This window comes from Melitaea cinxia, chromosome 14, assembly GCF_905220565.1.
Source record: "Melitaea cinxia chromosome 14, ilMelCinx1.1, whole genome shotgun sequence".
NCBI lineage: Eukaryota > Metazoa > Arthropoda > Insecta > Lepidoptera > Nymphalidae > Melitaea > Melitaea cinxia.
Window position 1 is genome coordinate 8,112,296 of NC_059407.1, and position 12,822 is coordinate 8,125,117.

Consider the following 12,822-nt stretch of genomic DNA (forward strand, 5'->3'; position numbering starts at 1 on the left):
TTTGGATATGAACTATTTCTATTGCGTGTATTTTTTATGTGAGTCCAAAAATATTTAGGGTTTTTAGAAATGGCGTCCTCGACAGATTCTATGTAATTGTTATAGCATTGTTTTATTAATCTATCACAGTCTTTTTTAAGATATTTGAATTCAATTAAATCGAGAGGATTGTTGTATTTTTTTACTTTAATTCGGTATTTGTTTTTCCTTTTCAAGGCAAAAATTAGTTTGTAAGAGAACCAGGCCGGATACAACGATTTTGATTTGTGTTTTTTTGGAACATGAAGCTCGATAATATTTGAAAGTATTTGAAGAAAAAGTTTAAGCATATCATTAACATTGCTAAAAGAGTCCCGAAATTCATATAACCAGTTTATATTATCAAGGGACATTATTATTTTATCATAATCCGCTTTGAAAAAGTTGTATTTGTTCATTGATGAGTTACGAGAGGTGGACGACTTAAGAGAGGTTTTGATACTTACCTCAATATTCAAAGCAGGGTGCAAAGACTCAATTTTACGAATGGGTGACATGCATTCTTCGACCTTGATGCTGTTATCATTTTTATTATAAAGTACCAAATCAAGAAATTTATTTTTAATATTTTTTACGCTATTAAATTGAAACAATGAATTGAAGTCCAAAAAATCAATAAACATGTTATTTAGAGAGCTATTATTGCTACTAATACAATTGACAGGATCCGACCAGATTAAATTAGGTAAATTAAAGTCACCAACCATTAAGACAGAACTGTTATCATTTCGAGAGAAGGGTATGGTACTGTTTACTTTGTTAACAAATGTCTCGAGAAGTGACATATTTACGGGAGGTGGCAGATAGACAGTGCACACATATAAAGTCTGTCTACATCTGCCGACCCCCATCTGTATCGAGACCCATAGATCCTCGCAATCGCTTTCCCAATCCAGATGACGACTTGACACGTATTTATTGGAAACCGCTATAAGGACACCGCCACCAGATTTTTTATGCGATGACTTAACACTAGTTTCGCGGTCACGACGATAAATTAAATATCTGCTATCGAAAATTTCAGCATCAAACACGTCACCATTCAGCCAGGTTTCGGTAAGCAGTATTATGTCAAAATTATTGTTCAATACCCGGTTTCGCACATCTTGCATATCAGTATTAATGCCCCTAATATTTTGGTAATAGCAATTTAACACAGTGAATTTTTTATACAAAGAGTGTAAAAAAAAATCATCTTACAACAACAATCAAAAATGTAGTTATTTAAGACCTTTAAGTACTTCGGAATTCCTAATGTATATGTAATCAGATTTATCCGATTTGCGCATAAAAATCCTACCATTCTTTACCCATACAAAACGATATCCAAGTTTTTTCGAACACAACCTTGCTTCAGCGTGTAGTGCTTTAACAGCGGGCGTTAGATGTTCGCATATGTACACTGGCTTCTTATCACCGCCGATTCCCAGATGACTCGTGTTCAATTTATCTAAGTTGGTTTTTGCTTTCTTATTGAAATCTATCGATGCAGCGAGAAAAGTATCCCGCACACGTGGGCTGCTGAACTTTACCAAAATAGACCTTGGGCGTGGTGAGTCCTTGTTCAATTTCATTACTCGAGTACACGATATTACATCTTTGTTATCTATATCACATTTTATTACGGATGCCACTTGGCCCAACATGGCTACGAGGTTCTCATTTTTAAACTCCGGCACACACTGAACTTCGACATTACAGGCCCGCGACTGCAGTTCCATCAGTGACAATCGCGACTGCAGGTCACTCACGTCAGCTCGCAGGGTCTTATTTTCACGTTCCAGATTCATTATCGCCTCAGATTTAAGAGATAGCTCCTGCCTAACATCTTCGTACTTTTGTTCCAGGAATTCGATAGATGTATTGATTGCCGACATATTATTTAACATTTCTTGAAACTTGCATTCGAATTGTTTCATCATGTCTTTACTAAAGCCCTCGAAGACAATTTGGAGCTCTTCGCGCACAATATTGCGGACTTCCTGCATCGAGACATTTGTTGTGATAGTATGGTCGATATTACTGTTAGTCGTTTCATTACATCTGATAGTGACATTTTCATCACAGTCGGAAGTTGCTGTGTGCGCCATGACGCCACCTATCGTCTCAATGATGTCTTCTTTATTACGCCGGAGACAAACAGAACAAACCCACTCATTTCTAAAGTCTTCGGTTACTTGTGTATACGGTGTTTTTGACGTACTGATGCACGCATAATGGAACTTTTTTTTACAAGTCTTACATTTAATAATCTCAGCTGAGTTTGACAATCGTTGACAACATTCGAATCTACCTTTCGGCATGATCTGTCTTTAATTATAAAATGAAGAAACTAAAATAATATTTTTCTTATGTTATTTAATTAAGCTTGGGTTTGAACTTGGATGATGCGATATGCGACTGAAATACGCAACCACTAGGCCAACGCTAGATAATATGTAGCGGTGAATTTTTCGAACCAATTGTAACTGTTGTAAGTTCGTTAACTGATCAGCAACTTTGAGTTAAACTATTTTAGGATACCGACATAACAAGTCCTTGTACAAATCAATTTACCAGTTTCATAATTTAATTGTTTACACTATAAAGTATCTTTTATTTGATTAAATATGAACACATTTAGTGGTAATTTAATACTTCTAAGCACTTTTGGTTGTCTTGAAGATCTTCGGGTAACAATCTCCGACCGCAGCTCAAGACAAAGAATAACAAGGCTCTCATACAGAATCACCAATAAATCGTACAGCACAATAATATTACACAAAATTCACTTGATTTTGCAACTGTTTTACGCGAAATCAGATATTTATACTATTTTAAACAATAAAATTTACGGAGTAGATGTTTACACTGACATGACATTGAAGTTAATAAATATATTACTATTATCAATTATCAATAATAATAATAGTGATAAAAACCTCGTGAAAGCCAAAACAGAAAGAAACGAGTGTGCTTTAAAACCACACGATGAATTAAAACTTACGAAACGTAACTCTTTCTTTCTATCTTCACTAACTGATATCTCCCTCTCAACTTCCGCTCGCCTCACCCGATTACACTTTTCGTAATGCTCTCGTCACGCATTCAACCAGCTTACTCCTCAAGTCAAGCGTGGGTAAAGAAGTTTTACTTCAAAAACGTAAATATCTGGATCTGGCGCACGCGATTGCCGACATGTGGGGTTGAGGTTCGCAAAATTATATATATTGATCTCGGTTAGCCTCACTCTCCATCTGAGGCAACTGGATATCTGGGACGGTTGTGTGTTGTTATTTGTTACGTGTACAGACAAATCTTTCACTGTTACCATAATATTTTTTTAACGATGCATTAATGTTTAATTCTTTTGTAATTTCGGCTATGCATTTATATATAGTCTTTATAGTTTAGGTATGAAGACTTAGTTTTGAACGTTCGTCGTAAAGTTCAAAGTACAAAATGTAAAGCGTTCGGGGTTTTGTCATCACAGGCACTTAGAATAGCTCAGCGGGCGGGCGGTCGGCGCGCCTTCATGATTCATGCCGTATCTTGCGCTAGCCTCAGACGGCGGAATGTAGGCCACTGCTTGCGATGGTTTGTTTGGGTCCTCCTGAATTAGAAGTAGGCTAAAATTAAAACACCGATCACTCATTGCATGCACTGATCGCATTGTCTGTATATATCAGTAATATATCTGTATAAATAAATAAAAACGATTGTGCTTTAGAACACACGACTTAAGTAAAACTTACAAAGCGTAACTCTCTCTTTCTATCTTCACTACTTTATATCACCTTCTCAACTTCCGTTCGCCTCGCCCGATCACACTTTTCATAAAGCTCTTATCACGCATTCACCAGCTTCCTCCCCATCTCAAGCGTGCGTGAATAAGTTTTACTTCAAAAATGAATCCTTAAATATGTTGCTAAGCACAAGACTTGAAAACGCATGTACCTATTTGACCTTTTTAACCGACTTCCAAAATAGGAGGAGGTTCTCAATTCGACTGTATTTTTTTTAAATGTATGTTACTTCAGAACTTTTGAGTGGGTGGACCGATTACGACATTTTTTTTAATCGAAAGGTAGTGTGTGTTATTTGGTCCCATTTAAATTTATTTGAGATCTAACAACTACTTTTTGAGGTATATAGCTGTTGAGGCTACCATATTACTGTAGTGCGTCAGGCATGTTTGCAGATGCTCACACTGACGATTATTTCGCGATAATGCGTAAGAAGGCGGCGTCAATAATACGAATGGTGAGGGTAAGCACCAACAGCATCCTGAAGTTATTTGCAGAAAGACTGGATGGCCGACCATGGGGAGGTTTATCAAGTTGCACGTACAAAATGTGACTGGATCAATCTCCCTGTGGTAGCTATTTATTTCTATTTATTCATTTTTAATTTTTGTTTGTATTTAGTTTTACTAACATAGTTCTTAAGTAATTATATTATACTAACCAACTATGACCCTATGTAGCTTGACAATAAAAGATTTTTATTTTATTTTTATTTATTTTTTATATCTAATAATGCGTTTTTACTTGACTATTTTTACGTCGACCTACGTTGTATTATTCCCCCTTGATCTATGTATTCCCCATAAATTTTTACTGGGTGTAACGATTTTGATGAGTTTTAATTTAATCGAAAACTAATGTTTATCATGTGATCACATTTAAATTTTATTGAGATCTGATAAAAACTTTTCGACTAATCTTTGATAACACGTATTTACTTGACTATTTTTTCGTCTACGTTTTATTACTTGTCGATGTAATTGAAGTTGGTTTTTTATTCGTTTGCGAGTTAATATAATTATTATTAATAAAATATTTTTCTGTGTCCTGAGTTATCGCAAATAATGCATACTAGTTATACCCATGAGAATAATTCGCATTAATTAACTATAACAATTATAACTTTACAACATTCCAAAAAATATTTATATGTGAGTTGATTTGAAAGTGAACAAAAAATTTACCGAGCGTCAATCATGTTGACGTTGTTTTAAAAGTAAAGCCGTCATACCTATATATAATTATAATAATTAATTAATTTAAAAAGACAAAAGCAATAATAATATTTTTAGTTATTGATTCCGATATATATGATGATATACCTTATCTGGATTTTTTAAATGATGAAAGTGTTCATTATTCGAATGTCATTAAACGGTCTATTTGCATATATCGGTCCAGCTTGTATACTAATAATAAATATAACAGACTGCACTGCCTTATACCGCTATGTTTATGTTATTTAAACAGCGATAACAAAAAAAAAAATCATTTTGTATGACGGTAACTATAAAACAAATCTGTAAGTACCTATCTAAATTCCAAAATCGATGCATTTTTAATTTCTCTTTACTTCATTTAAAATTCTTTTACAAAAATAAATTAGTTATGTACTTTGTATTCTTTATGTTTGGATAATTTTATTTATTTTTTATATATTGTAATTATCGTGTTGTAATAAATTAGATATTGTTATATATAAGAAATATAACGATCTCTGGTGCTCAGGTGCGACATGGTCTCGAAAATAGGTCACTTGCCCACGGTGCCTTAACCGTAAAGACCTCACAGTTTGTTTGGGTCCCCCGTATTGATTCCGCGTCGACAGTTGCCAATATGCGCACGCAGCAGATCCATAGTGTGCCAATGCAGTGTATGCATTTATTTGTAATATACCGCTCCCAATTGCACTTCATCTCACTTCATTTTTATACACTTCAGAACTAATTCAAAAAAAATTTGATAATAGTTTCATGGGACCTTTTTAATAAGGTAAAAAGTTATCCAATTCTATATTTATATGTATTACTAGCTGACCTGGCGAACTTCGTATCACCTTATTTTTTCCTGAAATATAATAATAACATAATATATCAAAATAAAATATAGCCTATCTTTTAAGTTGGATCGAACTGCACATGGTGTGCGAATTTTATTATAATCGTTTAGTGGTTTAGGAGTCAATTGAGGACAAACATTGTGACACGAGATTTATATATATTAAGATTTTTTTGCATATCAATTAAATCAGAATTTATTAAAGTGTTAATAATACAATTTCGTGTTCAAGCGTAGGTACTACGTAACTGATTAACAAGAAACTAACAAAACATACAAATACATATTTTTGATAGTTATGTAATAAAATTTATCTTTGGACGCAGTATATTCTGTGTCAGATCGACTTCGATTTTTTATCAGTAAATTAAAAGTATGCTGGTTTTCTTACTGATCTTCGTATATAAGCAATTATGAAATTTAGCTGAAATATTTACGCAAATGTATATTTTAAAATACTTTATAGACACTTCGAAATTGATTTAATGTATAGTGACTTTTTACATTCTAATATTTTTATGTCGAATTTAGGTCATGTTACGAGTACTATTCGTAACAACAGTTTTTTTATACAAATTATTAGATACGATTTATAGGGAAAATAGGTTTGAATACCCATGTAAACCTTTTTTCCCTATAAAGTTTTGAAATAATTTCGTTAACGACTGAGTAGAATAATAGGTATTATGAACAATAATTATTCTAGAATCTAGAGCTAGCTATTGGTAAGAATAGAGTATATGTCACTAGGTTGAATGTAGGAGTGCAATGCCGACGAGCTGCGGCGTGCGACACACTAACAAGTAGGCCACGGCTACTAGCTAGTAGCTACTGCCTTTGATAAGCGTAGTAATTTTTACTGCAGTTTTATTTAATGAGTTATTATGAAACCGTCGATGTAGGCTTTCTCGTCTATCAGGGGTGGCTCATGTAACATTATTATCGCATAATTCGTATTCTTTCATCTGAATTATATTAGAAATTGAAGTGATTTGTTTTGTATTAAATAAGTGTATAATAAATATATTTTATTTTGCAAAATGTATTCTAAATCTACATAAATTTAAATGTATTAGTTTTCGTAGTTGTTATTTCCTATAATTATTTTAAAGCATTGATTCGTCGTGCTTTAAAGAAAATGATAAGACTTACTCGCGGTATCTATGTAGAGGTGTGTGTACCTACATATATATGTACCTACATATTTTTTTGACTGTAAGAGTAGTTATGAATCATGATGATGAAGTAGTTTATAAATTGTGTATAAACGTGTAATGATTGGTTAAATAGTAATGAAAACAACCTTTGGACTTAGATTTAAATAAATGTCTTATAACATTCACACACGGTCATCTGTTCCTAAGGTAAATAACTTAGTGCGTGTTATTGGTAATAGTGGACTGCTATAGCTAATATATTTTTTAAAGCATTCGTGAAAATAATACCTATGTAAGTACACAAATACAAATATTATACCCAGACTCAGGCGGGAATCAAAACCACAACCCGCGGAGAATAAAGCTGGGCCACTGTAAACTAGGCGTATGAACTAGTCAACTAATTTAGATTACTATTTTGTTAGGTTTAGTTTTGTAGGTATTATTACGTTTTCTTGTTTTGAGCAATATTGTGCAATGAATGGAGAATTCTATGTGGGGCACGTTGCAAAGCATCGTCTGGCTTGTTCGAGAATCGCGCATGCGCGCCACGTCCGTCTTGAGTCCTGCCAGCCAAGCGTTCGATTGAGTTACGTAGACGCTACGTGAAAATTTGAAACGTAATCGTAAGTAGGTCGGCGGTAGTGCGCGCGCAGCCTCGCCGCCTCCCGCCCGATACGCCGACGTCACTATTGATCGCCCACGTGGCGCCGTAAATGACGTAGCGCTGTCGCGTCGATAGTACACCCTCTCCGTACACCCCTGTCACCCAAGTCACCCCCACGTCGTCCCCCTGAAGCTTGTATTCTGCAGTTAATAGCATTATGTACCCTACCTACTTATCCAACCGTGAGCCTAGTTTCTCCGGCGATAGCGTTAATGAACACATACTATAATTTGTTTAACTTGCACTACTGGCTCCAGAAACGGAGGTTGTTCCACTTTTTCGTTGACGTTGTGTATCTTTAAAAATAAATGACTGAAATTATGAATTTGATACGATTGAAGACTACAAAATTAACATAAGTGTACGATTACTTGATGCTTATAATTATTGTAATACGAGGAAAACGTTGTTATGGTTAGATTAATAGTTTTTCCCAGTAAATCAGGTTGTGTTCGCAAGACTGTGAACACAAAGCTGTCTTTTTGATGTTCCTTGGCTCTCTGGAATATCTGAGACTTAAATGAGTAAAAATGTTTTGCAGTATCGTTTATTGGGTGCTGATCTGGTAGTAAGTAGCCTTATTGATTTCCTGTGAGGCAAGTAGGTAGATAAGAGGCCCTGAGTAAACATGATGCTATTAGGTATTATATAAGTAAGTGGGTAAGTAGTATGAGTGATAAATAACAAATGTTTATCTTTTAACAATTATAATGTAAATAAGTATTCGTTTAAAGTACCTACATAAGTTACGTATACAACGCCAGAAAAAAAAATAAAAAAAATTGAATGGAATTTATAAGATTATTATATATATTTATACGCTGTTTAAAAAACAGTTTTTTTTTTAATTCATTCACAGAAAGTTAGATTACAATAGATTTTTTACATAAGATTTCAAAAATATTTAAGTGTTACAAACAAATACACGTAAGCAATACTGAAATAGTGTTTGTCTAAACACAAGCCGTGACCATGTCATGATCACGCCGCGACGCTAATGACGTACGCCTGAAATATTGCGCAGTTGCTTCTTTCACCACATTTATTATTATATACTTCTATAGTTTAATTTAATAATTTATACATGATCTTAGAGATTAATTGTAAAATTAAATTTTCACTGTTATAAAGTATCAAGTGTCTTGTAAAATTTCATAACATTTTATGGCATAAGGTGGCGCAATAATGATATTTAAAAGTAATTGATAGATATACTATGTAGGTACACCAGCATATTGCATACAGATACTTCAGTATCACAGACGCGATATTTTAACTATTGGTTTCGTGTCTATGCATGTAATTCTATAGTTGTTGTAATGTTAAATAAATACTATTCTTCTTTTTATCAACAATAAAAATGTAATTACCATTGAGCAGGAAGTGTTTTAATTTAAAAAAAAATACCTATTAATAGTATGTACAATAATCACTTGTACGTAATAATGCAGATTGTTGTAACTGTTATCGTGTTTAAGTATTTCCAATAATACGTAAGTAATAGACGTATTATATTGTTGAATACATTTGAAAAACGAAAATATCAAGATTTATGAATTTAATAAATATACTTTTATATGATATGGTATTTAGAGAATATATAATTTTGATTTGTCATCTCTTCATTGACATTTTTTATGATGTTTGGATCATGTAGCAGGGGCGAACTGCCGATGTCAAGTAAAAGAGTGGGAGAAAGGTTAAAAAAAATATATTTAAGGAATATCAATATTTATATAATTTTATTAATATCATTTGCGAGTAGTATAAGGACATAATTATATTTTCTTTTCCTTGTATAACGTTAAATAAAAATCAAGTTTAGATCTTGTTATAAATAAACTCGGTAAGAGATGGTTATAGGAAAAGATGGTAATATATAAATTGGATAAGCGAAATTAACTAAAACTTATCATAACATATGTATATCGCTTTATTGTTCAACTCAACATTCTCTGCCTACGCCTGTTTGAAACACAAACACAATGCTAGCGTTTTATAGGTTACGGAGGTGGAAATGGCAAAGGTCGTGGTGCAGTGCAGCTGCAGTGAGCCGTGGGGGGTGGGCAGGTAGGCGTCTTGGAGGCGGGAGGCCAGTTATATAAGTCTACGTCGTAAATACATAGCCAGTTCCGCTAATTCTGAAGGTTGTTGAGCATAAGGTCGACTGTCTGAAGTCACTAATCACTATACACATACAATAGTAACTCATTATTTATTATTCTCACAGAGTAATTTTGCAAAATCATGGTAATCGAGGGGAATTACTCTTCACAGCTCATCGTTTTGAACTTAATTATGCAACCTTGACTATGCAATTGCCATTCCGTGTTTGGTTTTAACGGAACTCGTCAGTGTAATCAAAAATGACAGTGACATAATTATGAATAATTTTTATGTAAAACATTTTTTCGTCATAGTAACATAATCTCTCTCTCTCATTCACTTCAGCCTGAAACACCCCACTGCTGGGAATAGGCCTCTTTCTCCTTTTAGGAGAAGGAGCAGAGCTTAATCCACCACGCTGCTCCAATGCTGATTAGTGGATAACTAGATAGTAACATAATATGTGTTATTAATTTTATAACTATGACTTAAAGTTGTGAGTACCCACTTTATCTCTTATCGTGAGATGATGAGCCTCAAGGTGACAAATTATAATAGTATTTACTTCAATAATCAAAGGCAACTCAATATAATAATGTTTTAGCATTAAATTTCATTATTCGCCGTCTTGGTCGACATTTATAAAGATGTTTACTGTTTATCTCCCAGGACTCCTAGCCGAATTGCTCATTGAATATAAATTTATATCAAAAGCTATTTAATTTCCAATAAATAGAATATATACTTCAAATTAAAATTTTTACTGATTTTTAAGTGTTTAATTTGTTGAAATAATTAAATGTTTATTCTATTTTTTTTAGAACAGTCTTAGTAAACAAACCCCTGTCAATACGTAATTCACTTTTTTTTCCGCATTTATCACTCACTTTGACATTTGTATAACTCGATTTACTATTTATTTCACTAAAAACAAATATCAATTTATTATTTTAAACATATAAAAACTATTAAAATACGAATTATGAGATTACAGTTAACTAATATTTTTGAATATGACATTTTAATATCTTTTTTTAAAAGGCAAATAGGGATGTGGTCATAATATTTTTAGAGGTGAATGAGTATAAGTGAATGAACAGCATGAGCCATAAAATAGGCCGTGCTCTTTACCTATATTTTAAATTTTCACGAATTATAATTTGTTAATAGATTATAAAACAGTGTTAAAGCCATCTTTACGTACGTACATTATACTATCTTAATTATTTGGCAAAAAGACTGAAATACCGTTTTTTCTTTATTTACAATTTTTATAATTTCCGCGCATTGTGTGCGATTGGATAAGTAATTTTTTAGCCATTCTAATGCCTCCCCTCTGATGCCATATTTGAAATACACAGGTCGAAGACGGGCATCAGCGTCTTCGGTGCATCAAAGCCAATTCTGCGGTCACCAACCCGCCTGCCCAGCGTGGCGACTATGGGCAAAACACATTAGTTCGCACCATTTTTGGCGCGTACTTGTGGAGGCCTATGTCCAGCAGTGGACTGCTATAGTCTGAAGTGAGTGAAACACTAGAAATCCATTTAACCTTCATATTTTTTTTCGCGTTTTACCTTTTAAAAAAATTGTCCATTTAATTTTGATGAATAATTTGGGGCCAAGGGGCCTCTACTCTTTTGTTACCCCGAGGCCTCCAGACCTCTAAATCCGGGCCTGCTTGATAGAACAAAATCGCTTAGCCCGTCTTCCACACAACATGATTTGCCTCCTGATCCTGAAATTAGTACAGAGATAAAAATACTCTTGAATGTTGTTATTCTTATTGGGTCCGGTTTCACATGTTGTGGATAAACTTTATGTTGCAAATAAGTTACCTGTTTCTCGTCAATTAATACACTACAACTTTTAGATTCATATTGGCGAAAAGAAATTGGGTAGCATATCATCTAATATTAAGATATATTCGTAAAAAAGGTAGGTATTAAAACTTTTTCAAAGTTATACATGTGTTAATGTATAAATTTTTTAGAAAATATGTAGTTGTTAGTAACAACTGGTTATAATTCCTAGTAATTTTTACCGTAATATATCGAAGTAAACGTGCCTTCGTGTGATGTTTGCAATCGTTATCTTTACGTTTAAATCAGATAATGAGGTTGAAAACAAACTTTATCGAAAACTAATATACTAGATAAACGTGAAATGTTATTCATAGGGAGAATTGATGCAAAACCGTGACGCACGGTCGAGGCACGTGCAAGAGTAGGTGTTTAAAGCGATGGCGCCACGACTAACGTTACTGTTTATCAGGTAAAACAGATATGTACGTGTACGTAAATCCATAACAACATAGACCACAACTAGTCGATTCAATAAAATCATGCACGTTTCAAATAGTTTTTAATTTGAATTGTTATTATAAATGGATTCTCAGAAACTAAAATATTTTTGTCGGTGTGTGTAACGTTTGTGTTCGATAATTACGATATCGATTAAATTCCTCGCCCGTCGGCGTGACGTTTTTACAAATACCATATTACGATCACAAAATGTTCACAAAACTCGGCATTATTTACTCAAGTTAACTGAAAGTAGGTTATAAATAGTACATAATTTATTTTAAATATATAAACATAATATTGTGTTTGTATTGTATTTAAACAATATTGTATTAATAGTTCTATTTTTATGGTTATTGGATTGCCCTTTTCAGTGTCTAGACATAGTCGAAATTACTTTCTGTCACGGCCATTTTAATATATTATACTAGCTGTTGCTCGCGGCTTTGCTCGCTTAGAAATGGATTATGTTTACAAAGAGTTATCGACTTTTTTGCGCTAGAACTACCAGAATTGCAGTGCAGAGCTGTCGTACAAACAACAAAGACAAACAGTTGTCGCTCGCTCGCGCTTTAGCCTGTAATTGCCCACTACTGGGCATAGGCCTCTTTCCTCATGTAGGACAAGGATCAGAGCTTAATCCACCACGCTGCTCCAATGCGGGTTGGCGGATATATTCCCTGCTATGAGTAACGATCGCTATCAGG

General features: G+C 33.7%; 1 protein-coding gene across 1 annotated transcript; it reads right to left on the reverse strand.

The window, feature by feature from the left end:
- Positions 1-1,259: 1,259 nt before the first annotated feature.
- On the reverse strand, positions 1,260-2,342 carry LOC123659904. The gene has a single exon (XM_045595065.1). It carries the CDS (start codon positions 2,340-2,342, stop codon positions 1,260-1,262), a length of 1,083 nt encoding a protein of 360 aa, XP_045451021.1.
- Positions 2,343-12,822: the final 10,480 nt, after the last annotated feature.